Source organism: Peromyscus eremicus, chromosome 3 (assembly GCF_949786415.1).
Source record: "Peromyscus eremicus chromosome 3, PerEre_H2_v1, whole genome shotgun sequence".
NCBI lineage: Eukaryota > Metazoa > Chordata > Mammalia > Rodentia > Cricetidae > Peromyscus > Peromyscus eremicus.
The window spans coordinates 132,100,399-132,119,530 of NC_081418.1; the positions used below are offsets into that span (position 1 = coordinate 132,100,399).

A 19,132-nucleotide genomic window follows, 5' to 3' on the forward strand; every position below is an offset into this window, starting at 1 on the left:
GGAGGTGCAGCGCCACTCAGAAGCAAGAGGAAAGTCACAGAGGGAGTGTTTAAACATTCGTACAGGGGTCATTATTCTGGACTACAGGTTAGTTCAGAGAACAGGCCTGAAGCAGGCGAGCTCAGGGGGAAAGGTGATAGGCATGTTCAGAGCTGGGGCAAAAGCCAGCAATTCCAGGAAGCAGAAGTCCAAATGGAAGTAAAGTCTAGTCTGCTCGTCAGACCCTAGGCATCTCCAATTCCTTCGCTCTCAGAGCCTGGATGGGATCCAGACTGCAGGTAGAGGTTTAGGTGGGACTGGGGGTGGTCAGGAGGGCAGAGAGAAGGAAGCAGGCCCAAACTGCAGTTACATAATGATAGCACTCTCCTGAGATGTGCAAATCACATGAATCCATATGCGACACTCAAGCGGACACTGGCCTCAGAGGCCAATCCACCCAGAGGAAGGAGGTTCTGACCATTTCTGACCCCTGTAAGGGGGTGGAAGTGCAGTACTTCCAGTTCCACAACAGCTTTGTTGACTTTTCGGACTTTTGGCTGTGGTGTGGATGATAAGAGGAGTAGTTTACAATGGGGGTGTGTAATTGAGTGTAACAAGCATTCAACTACCACAGTGATTATCGGGTAGCCAAATCTCTCTTACCTTTCTGCTTCCTGGTACTGTTAATTTATTATTACTAGGTTGGCCAGTAATGACAACTGAGATGTCAGTAAGATTAGATGATGATAAAAGATAAAGACAAGAGCTTGGTGGTAGTGGCGAAGGCCTTTGATCCCAGCACTCAGGCGGCAGAGGCCCAGGGGTCTTTGTGAGTTCCAGGACAGCCAAGGGCTACACCCAGAAACCCTGCTTCAAAAAACCACATAAAAGCCCAGCTGCGGTGGCACACGCCTTTAATCCCAGCACTCGGGAGGCAGAACCAGGCGAATCTCTGTGAGTCTGAGGCCAGCCTGGTCTACAGAGCGAGATCCAGGACAGGCACCAAAACTACACAGAGAATTGTCTCAAAAAACCAAAAATAAAAACCCATATTAAAAAAAAAAGGATAAAGACAGAAATGAGAAGATAGATGGGAGAGCAGGAGGAAGGAGTGAGAACAGTCAGAATATAATGGATTAGATACAAGTGTGAAGAAATGTTAGCAGCACTCAGAGGTGCATGTCTGTAATCCCAACACCCCAGAAGTGCAGGCAGAAGAATTAGTTCAAGGTGATATGCAGGATAGAGAGCTGGTTGCTAGCGAGTCTGGGCTTTATGAAACCCTTTTCAAAGAAAAAAGGTGTGGCACAGCAGTTCAGAGTAAGCCAAGCATGGAGGCTCATGATCAAGACAGAGGCAGGAGCCTCTTCAGTTTGAGAGGCCAGCCTGGGCTATAGAGCGGAAACCTTGTCACAAAACAAAACGTCCATAGAACATTCCAGGAGATACGGGGTAAATTCCACAGTGGCCTGCTACTCCCCGCCCCCGCCCCCCCATTTATTTAGGAGGCATCTACAGAGCAGCTGAACTTTAAAAACAACCTAAAAACCAGGGATAGACTTCGTTTAGTTAGGGGTTGCTACCTCCCACCTACAGGGCAGTGCTCGGGAAGATGAAGTATCTTAAAGATTAGTTGGTTCACAAGACTGACTTGAAATAGCTTGAGAATTCTGTTTTTAAAGTGCCACCGCCGTACAAAGACACAAGAGGTTGTTAAAACGATCAGAAAAGGCGAGGGTGGAGGAAGGTGGAATTATCCAGTCACCCTACTTCTACATCTGTCATATAAACTCGTTCCTCATCCTTGCTATTATTTTCTCCAGGTTGTGCCTATCGCTCAGTAAATAGCTAAATGTGAGTGCACGTCAGGGGCGGTGTTTCTTGAGAAGTGGAGTAGAGAGAGAGCCACACAGGACTCTCAGAGTCGAACTGCTCAAGCACAAATGACCAATACAAACAGACAAGCCTTCAACGTAGTTCTTCCAAACTTCTGGGTAGTCTTTGGAGGCGATTTCTCCCTTCCGGTTGGACAGAATTCCGACGTCCTAAATGGCAGTTACCATTTCTAAGGCCCGTGGCCTCAGCAGCCTCCTCCCGGAGCACATTCCCTTGGCCGGGGCAGGTCTCCACCCCCACCCGGCCCCCGGTCCCAGCGTCTCCAGCCTCGTCCCCATCCCCCAGCCTCCTAGCCACATTGTGAGCACTCGCGTCCGTCCGCAGGCAGGCGACGGCGAGGGCAGTCCCAGGGCTGCAAGCCAGTCTTCTCCTCCAGGGCGGCTGCACGTGTCCGTTCCCTGGGGTGGGGGAAATTGCTCTTCCCGCTAGGCTGCTGATTGGTGCCTCCCCCCTACTCCACCCTTCCCGCCACACTCTACCCTCCGTCCTACTCGGTTCCAGCCTAACCAGCCCCGCCACCTTCTTCCCTGGGGAGCACCGAGGCACTTTCCGCGCTCCTCCAAAGTCCCGTTCTCCGCTGGAAATAAAAGCGCCCGAGAACAGGTGGAAAGCGCTCCGCTTCCCGGGGCCTCGGGGCTCCAGCGTGGACAGCCCACTCCCTCGCTCCCTCCTGCACCACCCTCCTCCACGGCAGGAATAACCGAAATCCCACACGTGCGCACTCCCGGAGCTAGCCCCGAGCGAGAGCACCACCCAGCGGGCCCTTTAAAAGGACTCGACCACTGGGGCCACGTGGGGGTGGGAGAGACCCTCATTGTCCTCCGTCACCCGAGTCGCCCCACTCCCCGGCCCCAAACACCTGCACCGCGGAGCTCGCCCCCCAGCCGCCCGCGGGCTGCGCGCGGCCCCCTCCGCGTGGCGCGCGGCCCCTCCCCGGGGCGCGGCCGGCCCGCTCCCCTCCCCCTCCCTGAGTGCAGCTGTCCGCGCAGGGGTGGGGGCGGGGTTGTTGTTGTGGTGCGCGCCGGCCCCGCCCCCTCCTCGTGGGCGGCCCCTCCCCCAGGCTGCCGCTGGGCCCCCCTCCCCACCCCCAGCCCCATCTGTTTGCCTCGGCGCTGAGTGGATTATATTGTATGGGACTGGGGGCGGCCGCACGGCCGCGGCGGGACGGGGCGAGCGCGCGGCCCCCGCCGGCTGCCGGAGCAGCGGCCGCTTCAGCGACTCGGCCCGCCGCCCCCCGCCCGGCGCGCCTCAGCCTGTGCTCACGCCGAGCGGCGGGAGCCGCCGCGCGCTGAGAGGCGCTTGCCCGTGGCCGGAGTCGGAGCGAGGGGAGAGCGGGCGAGCGGGCGAGCGCGGCGGGGAGATGTGCCCGGAGGAGGGCGGCGCGGCCGGGCTGGGCGAGCTCCGCTCCTGGTGGGAAGTCCCGGCCATCGCGCACTTCTGCTCGCTCTTTCGCACGGCGTTCCGCCTGCCCGACTTCGAGATCGAGGTGAGTGGCGGGCGCTGCGTGCGCCCCTTTCTCCGCGCTTCCCCGCGGGGAGTCGCGGGCCGCCGACTTGGCGCGGAGAGCGGGCGGCGAGGGGGGCTCGGCGGCGGGCACGAGGCGGCCGGCCGGCACGGGCTCCCCGCGGCCCCGCGCGCTCTCGCCGGCGGGGGTCGAGCCTGCTTTTGTCGGCGCGGGACCCGGGGGCTCTCCCGGGACTTCTCGGGCGGCCTGAGGGCGAGAGTGCGCGCGCGCTCCCCGCCGCCCGGAGCTTCGGAGGCGGCGAGCAGCTGTTCAGGCGGGGACGGGGACGGGGACGGGGACGGGGACGGGGACGGGGACGGGGTGCGGGCGCACGAGCGGGGGGCCACCGCGGCCGGGCGGGAGCGGCCCTGGGCAGGGTCGGCGTTGCTCGGGAGACGCTCGCCCGGCTCGCACTTGGCCGACTTGGGGAGGCCGGTAACTCTCGGCGCTTCCAGTCAACTTTGGGCGGGCGGGGATGGGGCCTGAGCTTGGGGCGTTCTCCTGGTGGGACCGCCTGGCGCTCACCGTCGCTCGGGACGCCGAGGCTGTGGAGGAAAGTTTGGGACACCCCACCCCCCCTTTTTTTAAAAACAGCTCCTCTTCCGAGGAACTTGCAGCCCTCTAGGTTCGAGGAGCTCGCTCGCTGCTCGCTGAGTTGATTTCGCCACCATTATTCCCCCCGGGCGAGCGAGGAGGAAAGGGATGGCTTTCTGGCCAGGCCGAAGGTGCTGTTCAAGACCCGAGGCTTTGTGATAACTGGACTGAAATCGGAGGGTCCGAGTGGCAAGGACAGTGGCGGGAGTGTGGGAAACGGAATGTGTAAGATGTCCCAAAGCAGCAGCAGCAGCTGCAGCAGCATCTCCTCGTCTTTTCTTTTTGGATGGAGGTGTGAAATGTATGATGGGTTGGCAGGTTGAGTTGCTTTCTTTCCTGTGATAATCTGTGTTGTGACTTAACCACCTTTTTCCTCGGGACAAAGGTACACGGAACTGTTGGTCAGTTTATTGTTTCCAGTTCTGTGGATGGCTTTACAATTAAAATAATCGAAATTAAAGTAATTTAATTGGAAGGTCTGGCCGTTGTGATCGCCTCTCCACCCCCATGAACCTTGCTTTAAATTTGGTGACTCCTGAGGTCTTTGCTCACCTTTGTTTTTAAAGTCAGTTGTGTTTGCAGAAATATTATTTGCATTCTCCTATGAACGAAGCGTGGGAACTTGCTCTTGTTGCAGAGTTAATGAAATCGGAAAACTAAAACGGTCACAAGAGCTGGGTTAGGAGAATGAAGGGGAATGTAGACTGAAACCAGGGCCACTCGTTGGCTTTTGGAGGTACTCTATAAAACAATGTGAGTAGGTTGGTAGGTTCTCCAGGTCGGGGGCTTCTCCACGTTTTAGGAAAATGTAACTTGGGAATTTCACGAAACCGCAAAGCGTTTGTTTACAAAGTTTGAACATGGATGTAAAGAACATTTTTGTGATGAAATTTTTTAATGATATTGGACTACAAAGATAATGATTTGAGGAATCTTAAAGGGGAAGAGATGCCTAGTGATTCTGACGTCCTCTGTTTCCTTTTAGTTGGTTTGAAATCCTGAGTAGTCTAATTAAATCCTGCTGCTCAAAATGGTGGCTGCCGTGTGTGGGGTATTGCTTGTGACAGTGCCATATTGGGTTGCTGGTAAACTTGTCCCCAGCCCCTTTTCTTTCTTCCAAGAGAAAGTAAGTGGATGTGCCAGATTACAAATTGAGTGCATTTGAAGAACACTACCGTTGGGGAAAAGGCCACCTTTCCAAGTCCTTGTTTTCCCATTTTGTTGATAGAAAAATAGAGGAAACTCATTTTGCCTTAATTATACTCATCATATTTAGAGTAACCTCTAATTTCTATCCTAAGTAGTAAACTTGAGGTTTCTCAGTATTAGATGGCCTAATTCCTCTAGGCAATGTAAGCACTTACTGTCCTTCACATGGTGAATAATCAGATCTACTTGACATAGTGTCTTTTAATTCTAGTGGTTAAAAAAAATGTGTGGGTGTTCCTGTGTCAGGGAGTGCTAGTGGAGGGCAGAGGACAATTTGAGGGAATTGGTTCTCTCTCTCCATGTGAGAGCCCCAGGACTGAAACTCAGGTTGTCCTCAGATTGTCCACCACCAAGCCTGACTTCACAGGGAGTCACCATCCCTGTCCCTGATTCTAGCGTTTCTTGGAAGAGACATTTTGTTAGTTAAAGTGTATGTATGTTACTTAAAAAAACATTCAACACATTAATATCCTGATTCCAACATGTACATATTTTAAATACCATGAAACCTTTTCCCCCTCCCCTATGGAGAAGATCAGTAAACATGTAACAAATTATAATGACTTTCCCTTCTTGTATTTAATTCAGGATTTTGAATAGTTATCAAAAGATGAACTATCTAAAATTCTAATTTCTAAGAAGTTTGATTTTGACCCATCAACAATGCAGAATTCCCCAAAGACACCATCAGTAAATTTTGTTTTTGTTTTTCTTAGGTGATTTGAAAACATCAACTAGTTTATTGGTTAGGTTTACAGTGCAGTGTTAGACCTTCTCTTAAAGTAAAAATATGTCAGTGCTGAGCTGTATCTACCTGGTGGGCATGTGGAAAGACCCTGTAGTTCTAATTACACCTTGAAAATCTAGAAATGAATATAAACTACCACATAGTCAGAGTTGGACATCATTCCTTTAGGAAGTCAGTTTTCAGTCGTGTGAAAGATCTAATTTTATTACCCTTTTCTCCGAGGCTGAATCCTTGGATTTATAGCAAATTTAGGAAGCAGAATCCTTAAGGACTTGGTTTCTGTCCAAAATGAAGCAATCTCACAGCTGGGTGAAAGGCTCCAGGATTCTTGTTCCTGTTCTGTGAGAGGTCAAGACCTCCCACTTAGACAACAGGTCCCTAAAGTAGGGGTGTTTTTATTTTTGCATGTAAAAATATTTTTGTACTGTTAATTAACCTTAAACAGATTGTTTCTTTAGAAGAGTCAACATACTTGACTTTGTGTGTGTGTGGTGCTGGAGATGAACTCAGGGTCTTTATAACATGCTAGGCAGGCACTGTTATCACTGAGCAGGCTTTCCCGGCCCTTTTCTTCTCCTCCTCCTTCTCCTCCTCATCCTCCTCATCCTCCTCGTCCTCCTCCTTTTTCAAGACAAGGTTTTTCTGTATTCCTGGATGTCCTGGAACCCCCTCTGTAGACCAGGCTGGCCTCTGCCTCCTAAGTGCTGGAATTAAAGTCATACACCACTACACCCTGCTTTTTGCTTCTTCTTTTTTTTTTTTTTTTTTTTTTTTTAAGCACCGTATGTTGCTGCCCTTAAATAATGGTTCTAAAATAATCAGGACAAAAATCAGAGGATACTATAACAATGCTTTCAGTTGTTCCAGATTCTTAGTTGTTTTAGATAGGAGTATATGTAGCTCAGGGTTGAGCACTTGCTAGAATACCCAAAGTTGCCATAATCAGCCCCCCCCCTTTTTTTTTTTTGGATTTTCGAGTTGAGTTTCTCTATGTAGCTTTGCGCCTTTCCTGGACCTCGATCTGTAGACCAGGCTGGCCTCAAACTCAAAAAGACCCGCCTGCCTCTGCCTCCTGAGTGCTGGGATTAAAGGCATGAGCCATCACTGCCTGGCATCCCCTGGTTTTTAAAAACAATATATGATTATTATATAAAGCTTAAGTTTTTGCAAAATACAAATAAAAGAATTAAAATAACTCAATCACCAGTTGGTTTTAGGCATACTCAGAAATGGTCCCTCCTAGGACACAGCAAGGAATCATCTAGCCTGAAATCTCCATGTTACAAATCTGGAACCAAAGTAGTCTTCCTAAAATCACAACTTTATGTCAAGGGTGAGGATGAACAAACCACAATCCAGGTGTCTAACACCTTTTGAAAATGTCTTCAAGAATTGAAATGCAGTAGTAGAGCTGGGCTTGGCCTGTAGGAGGCTCTAGATCCAACAGTCTACACACTACACTTTGCCTCTGCAAACTTGTTAACATATTTAGAAATTCCTATATTCCTGATTGGTTTGTGCTATAGATTAGGTGTGGCTTTTATTTTTCAGAAGAGGCTAGGGTGTAGTTAGACATGAATAGATTAAAGACATTGCATTCAGTAGTTGGTTATCATTAAATACTATATGTTGTTTTTTGATGTAATGGGACTGAACCCAGGGTTTTAACACATGCTAGGCATTGAGCTACAACCAACTCTACCTAGCCCTTATTTGTTATTGTTTTGTAAGAGTCTCACTCTGTAGCCAGGGTTGGTGATTTAGTAAGTAGCTAAGCAGTCTTTCTATCCCAGTGCAGCTTCCCTAGTAGTTTGGGTTATAGCCATATAACCCATCTAGTCATCAAAGCAGCTTATTATAGCCAGCCTCCTTTGGCCACATTAGCTGATGATAGAATCCACAGTTATATATGATTTAGTAAAAGCCAAATATTTTGTATTTAATATTGTATTGAATTAGATTAGTTAAGTTTGTCCTGATTTGGAACAAAGATATTTAGCCTCTTTAAAGATTTAATGCTTGCTCTAAACTGAAGTAAGGCAAAGGAGGACAATGGTTTTCCATAACCTTATAGAGCAGCAACTCTTGACCTGTGCGTGGGGTACGATTTGGGGTCACCTCATAAGACCATTGAAAAACACAGACATTTACATTGAAATTCCTAACAGCAAAATTAGTTATGAAATAGCAACGAAAATAATTTTGTGGCTGGGGTGTCATCACAACATGAGGAACTGTATTAAAGGGTCTCAGCATTAGGAAGGTTAAGAACCACTGTTATAGAGAGCTGGGCAGAGCTAGAGTGGTGCCTCCAAGTAGATATTTGGAATTGTTTACATGGATTTGAGTGATTTGTATAGTAGCTGAAGTTTGATCAAATTAATTTAATTGTTTCTGTCTACCTTTCTTTCCTAAGATACTTGCTTTTTTTTTTAGTCTTAATGTTTCCTGCCATGTGTCTTCTTCCTGTGGTTGTGTGTGCCTGAAGTCCCTTCCTCAGTAGCATAATGTGGGGCCAGTGTACATAGAGCTTTGTATTCTAACCTTGGTATTTCTGTTTCTAGACCCTGTGGTGATATTTGTAATCTAAGAAATAAAGCTTGCCTGAAGATCAGAGGACAGAGCCAGCCACAGAGTTAAACATAGAGGTCAGGCAGTGGTGGCACACACCTTTAACCCCAGTATCTGCAGTACGTGGGAAGCACACAAGCCACCAGCACTAGGAAGGTTGAGATAGGAAGTGAAATGGCTGGGCAGAGAAAGGCATATAAAGCATGAGAGACAGGAACTAGGGCCCTTTTGGCTGAGAACTCAGAGGCATTCTGTCTGGATTCGTGGGGACAGGATCAGCTGAGGAGTTGACAAGGTGAGAAATGGCTGTGGCTTGCTGCTCTGTCTCTGATCTTTCAGCATTTACCCCAATATCATCTGGCTTCAGATTTTTCTTGTAAGACCATTTAGGATTCGTGCAACAAGCCCCTTCATCAAGAGAATGAGCCATGAATTATAATTAACACAAGTAGTACAATTTGCTGAAACTTAAACATATGTTAGTTGTATCCAGTGTATTCAGGGATGGGTCATACAGATTTTGTTGATGTACAGGTATGAATGCTATCAGGGTAGGGATTAGAGTTAACATTTTAATCAAATTCTAAACTATTCTAAGGTTAAATGATTCGGATTGGAGCTGGTAGTTCTATCATTCTGTAGACTGAGGCTGGAGGACTGACTATCTGTTCTAGAACAGCCTAGATCAAAAAAAGCAAAACAAGAAAGAGGAAATAGCAAAGAATAGTTTTGTCCTGATTAAGGGAATCAGAAGCTGTTTCTTGAGTTCAGGCCCTGGACTAGGAATTATAAACGTGTTTGTTTGGAAGTATGAGGGATCAATTCTAGGGCCTGGGCATAATCAGGCCTCTAATTGGGCCTATTCCCTTCCAGGAAACTTGGATTGTAATGGTGCCCTTAACTAGCCTTGTGACCTGGAGCAGGTTAAAGTAATGTAGGGTATGAGACATACAGTATTGTACATTTAAAAAATAGCAACTCTGCCGAGGGGGTGGTGGTGGCTCACGCTTTTAATCCCAGCACTCAGGAGGCAGAGCCAGGCGGATTTCCGTGATTTCAAGGCCAGCCTGGACTACAGAGTAAGATCCAGGACAGGCACAAAAACTACACAGAGAAACCCTGTCTTGGGGAAAAAAAAATCCAACTCATCCTGAGCTGCTCATAACCAGTGGGTAGAGATTACCCTCATCTTACAGATGTGGAAATTGAAAGCTTGTCAAGGCTGGGTGTTTGTACAAGGATTCCCACCAGGGTCCAGGAGCTTTTACAAGTCTTTGTTGCCGCTCTGTCCAAGTTTTGTGGAGGTTTCTGTCCTGACGACAGAGATTGCATAGTGCAAGTCTGGAGTTTCTTGTTGACAAGATACTTTGTTGTTCATTAGGTGTGTGTGCATGATGCATATGTGTGGCATATGTGGCGGTCAGAGAACAAGCTGGGGTGTTGGTGCCTCTCACCTTGTTTGAAGTGTCTGACGGCTTTAAGATGTATGTTCTGGGGAATCTCCATTCTGGTCTTCAGGCTTTTGTGGCAAGTGTTTTACCCACTGAGCCGTCTCCTGACCCAACTCTTTTATTTTGTTTTTGAGACCTTTTGTTTTGTTTTTAAGACAGGGTTTCTCTGTAAACCTGGCTGTTCTGGAACTCACTTGTGTAGACCAGGCTGACCTCAACTCAGATCTGCCTGCCTCTGCCTCCCAAGTGCTGGGATTAAAGGTGTGTGTCACCACTGCCTGGTGAGACAGGCTTGTATTTTTACTCTGTAACCTAGGCTGGCTTAGAACTTGATATAATTCTCTTGCCTTAGCCTTTGGAATGCTGAGTTACAATTGTCTGGCGTTTGTGAGTCCCATTGTCTGGCAGAAGATTATTTTTAAATCTTCTGCTGAAATAAGTGCAAAGAGCCAAGTTAATGTAATAATTTCTGTCGACAAATGTCTATAAAGCATCTATGTGCTAGTCAGGGTACTAGCTGTTGGAGGTACAGCTATGTGTATAACACACAAAAAATACATGATCTCTGGGTGGGTTAGATGCCTCAGTGGATGAAGGGGTGTGCTACCAAGCTTTAACCCTTGAACCAACATGGTAGGAGAGAATTAACGTCTTCAAGTTTTTCCTCTGACCTCCACATGTTTTCAGTGGTACACACACACACACACACACACACACACACACACACACACACAATTTTTTTTTTCCGGGACAGGGTTTCCCTGTTTAGTCCTCACTGTCCTGGAACTCAAGATATCTGCCTGCCTCTGTTCCCAATGCAGAGATAACACAAAATAATTTAATAAAAATAAAATTTAGATTGTTCCTGCCCTCTTCTTAGTGAACAACTGGTACAATATGTCACAGGGTCTAAGAAATGAAGTCTAGGGAAGCTTGAAAAGAGTCATGGTAAGGGATGGCTACTGTAATTTAAGAGAGGGATAGGGATTGATGGCTTGCTGAGATAGCATTTGAGTGGAACTGAGATAAGTGATTTAAAATGATTTAAAGGTGGGTGTGATGGCACAAGCCTTTAATTCCAGCACTCTGGAGCAGAGGCAGGTGGGTCTCTTAAGTTAATGCCAGCCTGAACTGTATACGGAGTGAGATCTAAGCCAGCCAGGACTATACAAGACCCTGTCTCAAAAACAGAAACAAAACAAGTTTTATTTTTTAATTATTTTTGTGTGTATAGGTGTTTTGCCTGCATACATGTTTGTGCCTGGTGCCCTCAGATGCCAGAAGAGGATGTAGGATTCCTGGACGCTGGAGTTACAGAACCCTGCTAGCCACCATACGGGTGCTGGGAATTGAACCTGGGTTCTGTGGAAGAGCAGGGAGGTCTCTTACTACTGAGGCATCTCCACAACAGGAACAAAACAAACAAGTTTTAAAAATAACTTACATTTTTTCTTGTTTTTTCATACTAGTGTATTTTTTATGATTTATTTATTTTTATTTTATGTGGTTTGGTATTTTGCCTGCATGTATGTCTGTGTGAAAGTGTTGGATCCCCTGGAGGTGGAGTTACAGGCAATTGTAGGCTGCCATGTGGATGCTGGGAATTGAACCCAGGTCCTCTGGAAGAACAGCCAGTGCTCTTAACCGCTGAGCCATCTGTCCAGCCCCCTCATACACTGTATTTAATGTAAAACGTGTGTTATGTATCCTGGATTGGCCTGGAACGTGCAGCTATCATCTTATTACAGTTGTGTACTATCTTGGTCCATAGAAGATCCTTTTTTAAACCTTCTGCTTTCTATCTTTTGAAGAGTCAGAGTCCTCTCTTCCTCAATGGAGGGAAGATAAGAACAGGATGTGAGTTACAGAAGGGCAAATCCATAATGCAATTTGGGTCCTGAAAGTGGGCGACGTCCTTTTGTAATGGAATTGTCACAGAATAATAGGCAGTCACCTTTCTGGTTGGAAACATTTTAAGAGGAGAGGCTTTCTAGCTCCCTACCCACCCCGCCCCCCTTTCCCTTCTTTCTCACCACAAAGAGCTTCGGAGGAGAAATTGGGACCTCTTAACAGTTATAGAAAGGTTGATTTCCCCTCTCATCCATGGAGGACGCTCCATGTTGGTTTGGTATTGGCTTGCCTTATAACTGATGGTAAATTCAGCCTTGCTTTATTTTCTGGAACACAATTAGGAAGGCCTAAAATTCAACCTGGGTAGTATAGCTCTTGATAGCAAAGTCTTTTTTTTTTTTTTTTTTTTTGGTTTTTCGAGACAGGGTTTCTCTGTGTAGCTTTGCGCCTTTCCTGGGACTCACTTGGTAGCCCAGGTTGGCCTCGAACTCATAGAGATCCGCCTGGCTCTGCCTCCCGAGTGTGCGCCACCACCGCCCGGCGATAGCAAAGTCTTAAGGTTGGCTTCCTAGGATGTTAAGGATCCAGAGTGAGGAATTCTGGCAGTGTGGAAACCACCAATGCAGAGGCAAAGTAGTGTGTAGACTGCTGGATCTAGAGCCTCCTACAGGCCAAGTCCAGCTCTACTACTGCATTTCAATTCTTGAAGACATTTTCAAAAGGTGTTAGACACCAGGATTGTGGCTCATCTTCGCCCTTGACATAAAGTTGTGATTTTAGGAAGATTACTTTGGTTCCAGATTTGTAACATGGGGATTTCAGGCTAGATGATTCCTGGCTGTGTCCTAGGAGGGACCATTTCTGAGGATGCTTTGTACCATTGACTCAAGCAAATCATCATAGGCAGCCTGGCTTATTACCTATACTCTACAAATTAATTGTGCCAAATAGAAGCTGCAAATCCATACTTGTCTGGTGTTTGTAAATTATATGGATGTCTTTCTCTTTCAGTGGAAACTTGCCTGCAAATAAGCTTCTTTGATAGGAGCTTCTGAAGGTTGACATTTTCATTATTTCTGTTGTTCTCAAACTGACCTAATATTTTATGTTTGAGATTTGAAGGGGTGCCTTGAATTATGTTATTTCACTACTTTGCAAGGGGGGGGCCAGGGGGTGTTGAGACAGAGTTTCTCTGTGTAACAGCCCTGGCTGTCTTGGAACTGGCCTCAGACTCAGAAATCTGCCTGTCTCTGCCTCCCAAGAGCGGGGATTAGAGGCATGGGCCACCTTGCTGGCATTTCTTCACCCTTTTTTTTTTCTTAAAAAAAAAAAAACAACAACAACAACAAAACAACAGGCTCTCACTGTAGTTCAGGCCAGTCTGTCACTCATCTGTGTATTCTAGGCTGGCCTTCAGCTCATGACAGTCTTGCTGTTCAGTCTGGAGACCAAACTAGCTTCAAACTCAGATCTTCCTGCTTGACTCCCCATTGCTGGGGCTAAAGGAGTATGCCACCACATCTGAAGGAGGTTTTGAAGGGAGTACTGCAGTGTCAGACAGAAAGCTGGTAAACAGATACTTGGGTTAGCATCTCCTCTCCCCTTCTTCCTTTCTTTCTAGAATGGCTCTCACTATGTAGACCAGGTTGCCCTCAAAAATCACAGAGAACTACTGCCTCTGCCTCTTCAGTGCTAGAATTAAAGGTGTGTGCCACCATACCCGGTGATAAATGGGTTATTTTGGTTTGGATAGAAGATAGCATTGTGATGCTGACTAAACTAGTCTACTGTACTTTGGAGTGCTCTGATTTCCTTGGATGAAAGACGTGAAACACAGGGCAGTGGTGGCGCACGCCATTAATCCCAGCACTCAGGAGGCAGAGGCAGGTGGATGTCTGTGAGTTCAAGGCCAGCCTGGTCTACAGAGCTAGTTCCAGGAAATCCATGGCAGTTACACAGAGAAACCCTGCCTTGGAAGAAAAAAATGAACTATTTTAACCTGTTCACCTATCTGTGGCTTTTGACTTTATCTTGGTTGGTAGCCCTTCCCTTCCTTCAGTCTCTTCACATCGGGCTGGAACCTGAGGATGGGCAAGCACTGACTACTGAGCCACACCTCCAGCCTGCTGAGCCTTCTTAACATTCTCTTTTAACTTGGGCCTGCGACTTGGCCACCTTCCTTTGTTTTTCTATTACTCTGTTGTGCTCAACTCCTGATGTGTCCTAGGGCTTGCTCTGGGCATGTGTGGAGGAGGGGTAGAATTTTGGGTCTGCATCAAGGTGCTAAATCTCAGAATTCCTATAAATAAGCTGCTGTGAAGTCAGTCTCTTCTCTGCAACTTAAAGGCTTTTTTTTTCCTTTTCCTTTTCCTTTTTTTTTTTTTTAATACACTTTGAATTCTGAAGGCATATGATTTCTCAGAATAATGCTCTTGTGTCCTGTGTCTTGTACTTCATTAGCCACACAGGTTTCAAATGTAATTACATAACAATACATGAGGGCTACTATTCATTTTCACATTTAAAGTCTCTGACCTCATCCAACCTTTATCGGGGTCTACTTTTTTCCTGTGGTAGGTTTGCTGGGGTAACTGACTTGAAATGTAGTAGAGCATGTGCTCACCTTAAGTATACTTTGGTACTGTGTGTGTTCTCCTGCTTATCCCATCAGAAAGTCAGTGTGAAAATAGAGCAGTGATTTGGCCACGATGATACCAACTATTTCACTACTAATTTCCAAGAGCGGAGTAAGTTTTTCCGAACTGAGAAAGCTGTTAAGCAGTCTTGTTGACTGGAACAGTGATTGTCTGTCTTCTGGCTAGTTCCTTTTAATGAACACCCCTTCCCTGAATGTTTATTGTTTCTGCAACAATGGCACTTGGGACAGGTTATTTGCCTGACAGAAAGTGTGTTAACAGATCTGCTCCTTTGGGGAATCCTTTTTCTTCTCATTTCCTTTGTGTCTTTTCTCTCATCCTCAAAGGTTACTCCTGGGTTCTTTGGGTATGCACAGTTTTAATGTCCTAGAGTTCCTTGTTCAGAGAACTTTGTTTTACAGAACATAGAGAATTTCACTTGGTATAATTATTGGAACACCCCCCCCACCCCCCCCCCCCCCCCCCCCCCCCCCCGAGACAGGGTTTCTCTGTGTAGCTTTGTGCCTTTCCTGGGACTCACTTGGTAGCCCAGGCTGGCCTCGAACTCACAGAGATCCGCCACCACCGCCCGGCAATTATTGGAACTTTTGACCCACTCTTTGAGTGGTATTGGTTTGGGCTAGTATCCCATACACATACATGCACTACTACTACTATTACTACTACTATTACTACTACTACTACTAATTATTTGTGTGTGTGTGTGTGTGTGTGTGTGTGTGTGTGTGTGTGTGTGTGTGTTGGCGGAGACATAAACAGAGAGCTGTGTGGAGGCCAGAGGTCACCTTATGGATGCTCTCAATTGCTTTCCAACTTTAAAAAGTAAAAAAGGGCCGGACGGTGGTGGCACACGCCTTTAATCCCAGCACTCGGGAGGCAGAGCCAGGCGGATCTCTGTGAGTTCGAGGCCAGCCTGGGCTACCAAGTGAGTTCCAGGAAAGGCGCAAAGCTACACAGAGAAACCCTGTCTCGGAAAAAAAAAAAAAAAAAGTAAAAAAAGTTTTACTTTTACTTTATTTTTAATTTAAACGATTTATTTATTTATTTTGTTTTTCCTGACAGGGTTTCTGTGTGTAGTCCTGGCTATCCTGGAACTCATTCTGTAGAACAGGCTGGCCTTGAATTTAGAGATCAGCCTGCCTCTGCCTCCCAAGTGCTGGGATTAAAGACATACACCACCACTGCCCTGCGATTGATTTATTTATTTATTTATTTATTTATTTATTTATTTATTTATTTATTTTTATTTTTTTTATTTTTTTTTTTTTTTGTTAAAGATTTATTTATTTATTATGTATACAGCATGTATGACCAGAAGAGGGAGCCAGATCTCATTAGGTGGCTGTGAGCCACCATGTGGTTGCTGGAATTGAACTCAGGACCTCTGGAAGAGCAGTCAGTGCTCTTAACCTCTGAGCCATCTCTCCAGCCCGATTTATTTATTTTTATTGTATGTGCATTGGTGTTTTGCCTGCATGTGTCTGTGTAAGGTTGTCCCCTGGAACTGAAGTTACAGACAATTGTGAGCTGCCATGTGGTTGTTGGGAATTGAACCTGGGGTCCTCTGGAAGAGCAGCCAGTGCTTTTAACCACTGAGCCATCTCTCTAGCCCCTTATTTATTTTGAGACATTGTTTACTCTGTAGTCCTGGCTGGCCTGAACTTGCTATGTAGACCAGACTGGCCTTGAATTTACAGTGATCTTTCTGCCTCTGTCTCAAGTGTTGGGATTCCAAGTGTGTGTAACCACAGCCAATAATAATAGTAATAATAAACAATAATTTAATTTTTGATTATTAATTATAAAGTTTTTTTGTTGTTTGTTTTGTTTGTTTGTTTTCGAGACAGGGTTTCTCTGAGTAGCTTTGGAGCCTGTCCTGGAACTCACTTTGTAGACCAGGCTGGCCTCGAACTCACAGAGATCCGCCTGGCTCAGTTTCCCGAGTGCTGGGATTAAAGGTGTGTGCCACCACCACCTGGCTATAAGTTATTAGTTTTACTTTTGTTTTTGAGACAGCATCTCACTATGTGTTTCCTTAGATGTCTTGGAAATCAACTGGCTTCAGACTCATAGAGATCCGCCTGCCTCTGCTTCCAGTGTGCTAGGATTAAAAGTGTGTACCACCACTCCATCTTATTATTACTATTTTAAATTTATTTTGTGTGCCCGATCATATGCCATAGCATATGTATGGAGGACAGAATTCAACTTTCTGGAGTCAGTTTTCTCCTTCCACATGTGTGTCCTTGGGATAGAATTCAGGTCACCAGGATTAGTAGTATGTTAACTTGGTGAACCATCTCCCTGGCTCCTTAATTTTTTTTTTTTTTTTAATTTTTAACTTAATTTGAGTGGAATGTGTGGCACACACCTTTAATCTCAGCACTTGGGAAACAGAGGCAGGTGGATCTCTGCATTGGAGGCTAGCCTGGTCTGCATAGTGAGTTCTAGGACAGCCAGAACTACAAAGAAAAAAAAAGACTTAAATTATTATATATCTGTGTGTTTATATGTGCATTACGAGTACAGCTACCCTCAGCAGAAGATGGCATCGGACTCCCTTGGAGCTTGGTGGTACAGGCAATTGTGAGCTGTGCATTTTGGGTGCTCGGAACTGAATTTTGAGTCCTATGTAAGAGCAGTAGGTTCTCTGTAGACAGATTTTTCTTTGGGCTGTCAGCTCACAAAAAAATGATGTGGAGATATTTAATTATAAAAGCTCAGCCTATAGCTTAGCGTGCCCTATTAGCTCTTAAAACTTAAATTAACCCATTTCTATTCATCTGCATGTTGCCACGTGACTCGTGGCTTTTACCTCTCCTACACGTCTTGTTCCTTCTGCATCAGGCTGGCAACTCCACCTTTCTTCTTCCCAGAGCTCTCTGTCCAGAAGTCTGTGCTATACCTCCTGCCTAGCTATTGGCTGTTTAGCTTTCATAATTAATAATAAATCTCCATGTTGGAGCTTTTTTTGTGAACTGGCAGCCCAAAGAAAAATTCCTCTACAAATGGCACCCAATGTGGGGCTGATAAATCTTTACACAGAATAATCAAATATCTCACAACAGTTCTTAACCACTGAACTATCTTTCTAGCTCCCTTATCCTTAAGAATTGTTTTAAAAGTACTTTATTTATTTACTTGGGGATAGACACACATGTCACGGTGCATGTGTAGAGCGGTCAGAGGATAATTTATGGGAGTGGGTTCTCCCATTGCATCATGTAAGGTCCCAGAGATTGAATTAAAGTTGTCAGGCAAGTATCTGTACCTGCTAAGCCATCTTGCCAGCCCCTTTTTTTATTAGTATTATGTTTTTAGACAGAGTTGAATGCAGCTCAAGTTGCCTCAGACTTGCCATGTAGCCTAGGATTTTGTTTGGTTTTGGTTTTTGAGACAAGGTTTCTCTGTGTAGTTCTGGCTGTCCTGGAACTTGCTCTGTAGACCAGACTGGACTCAAACTCAGAGACCCAACTGCTTCTGCCTCTTGAATGTTGGGATTAGGTGTGTACCATCATTCCTGGCTCTACAAGTATAAATTTGAACACAGTTTACATTCTTTCTGCTTAATGTTGCCCTTATTAAAGTTGCTGAGATTTGTGAATCAAGTTGTTATTTTATTGTTTTTCTGGGGAGGGCAGTGATAATACAGTGTAAAACCTTTATTTGCAAAGCAGTTGATAGGAGAGAATGGGCACAGTAGAAGTTCAGAGACAGGTAGTTATGCTGTGAGGGAAGTGTTCTGGGACTTGGGGCTCAGGCCAAGTCAGCATGGCTAGTCAGATAATGAGAGTTCTTCTCTTATGGAACCTCATTAGAAAATGAGGTTGGTCGAAGTGATATAGGCAGCATTGCATCAAGTCTCAATTGTCAGGCTCGTTGGCCATAATTCTTCAGGAAGCAGGCAAGCAAGGTTTTAGAAGAATTCTTTTGTGCAAAATGTGATGTTTTGTTTGTTTTGGGATTTCTTTTAGACAGGATCTCTGTATGTAACACATAAATCCAAGAAAGTTCCTGGCCTGTGTGACAGCACAGTTATGGATGTTAATAAGCAGTCACATGGTCACAAATGAATTCTTTATTCCCCAATGGTGCAGGAAAGTATAGGAAAATACCAGTGGAGAGCTGCCGTTACTTGAGACTTGGAGCAGGTTATATATGAGTGAATGTGAAGGGTGGATGGAAGGTTTAAGGATCATGAGAAGGGAGGAGAGGATGGCAGGCAGGCAGAGACAGAGACTAAAAATACTACCCCCCCCCCAAAAAAAAAAAGGGTGGCGGGAAAAAGAATTCCCGGGGAAAAGTTTTAAGAGGATGAAGAATTACTCTCCGCCATAACTGTCATGACTGGTGTAGGGGTGTGTGTGTGCATGCTCAGGTGCTGAGGTTATGCACTCACGTGTGTGGTGGGGGCCAGAAGTGGACGTCAAGTGTCTTCCTCTCTTTTTCTCCACCATAGTTTGGGACACAGGTGCTTGAGATCTGAACTCAGGTCCTCAGGCTCCCACAGGCACTTTAACTCATCTGGCTCTTTCTCCAGCCTCTAGACAGTGTCTGTAACAAGAGTTGTCAGCTTACCAGGCGAGTGCTTTTACTGCTGAGCTAGTTCACCAGCCCCACTTGTGCAGTTTCAGGGTTAATTGTTGAGTTATTGAAGCTTGGAATAGTTCCT

The 19,132-nt window shown here is 46.0% G+C and overlaps 1 protein-coding gene across 3 annotated transcripts in view; it reads left to right on the forward strand.

Annotated features, from left to right (window-relative positions):
• The first annotated feature begins 3,069 nt into the window (after positions 1–3,069).
• The window catches only part of LOC131907358 (chromatin remodeling regulator CECR2), a 111,311-nt gene continuing 95,248 nt past the window's right edge, over positions 3,070–19,132 (forward strand). For all 3 annotated transcript variants that reach the window (XM_059258501.1, XM_059258502.1, XM_059258503.1), the window contains exon 1: positions 3,070–3,361. In XM_059258501.1, coding sequence (XP_059114484.1) covers positions 3,236–3,361 — 126 coding nt within the window. In that variant the 5' untranslated portion in view covers positions 3,070–3,235. The remainder of the gene's footprint in view (positions 3,362–19,132) is intronic.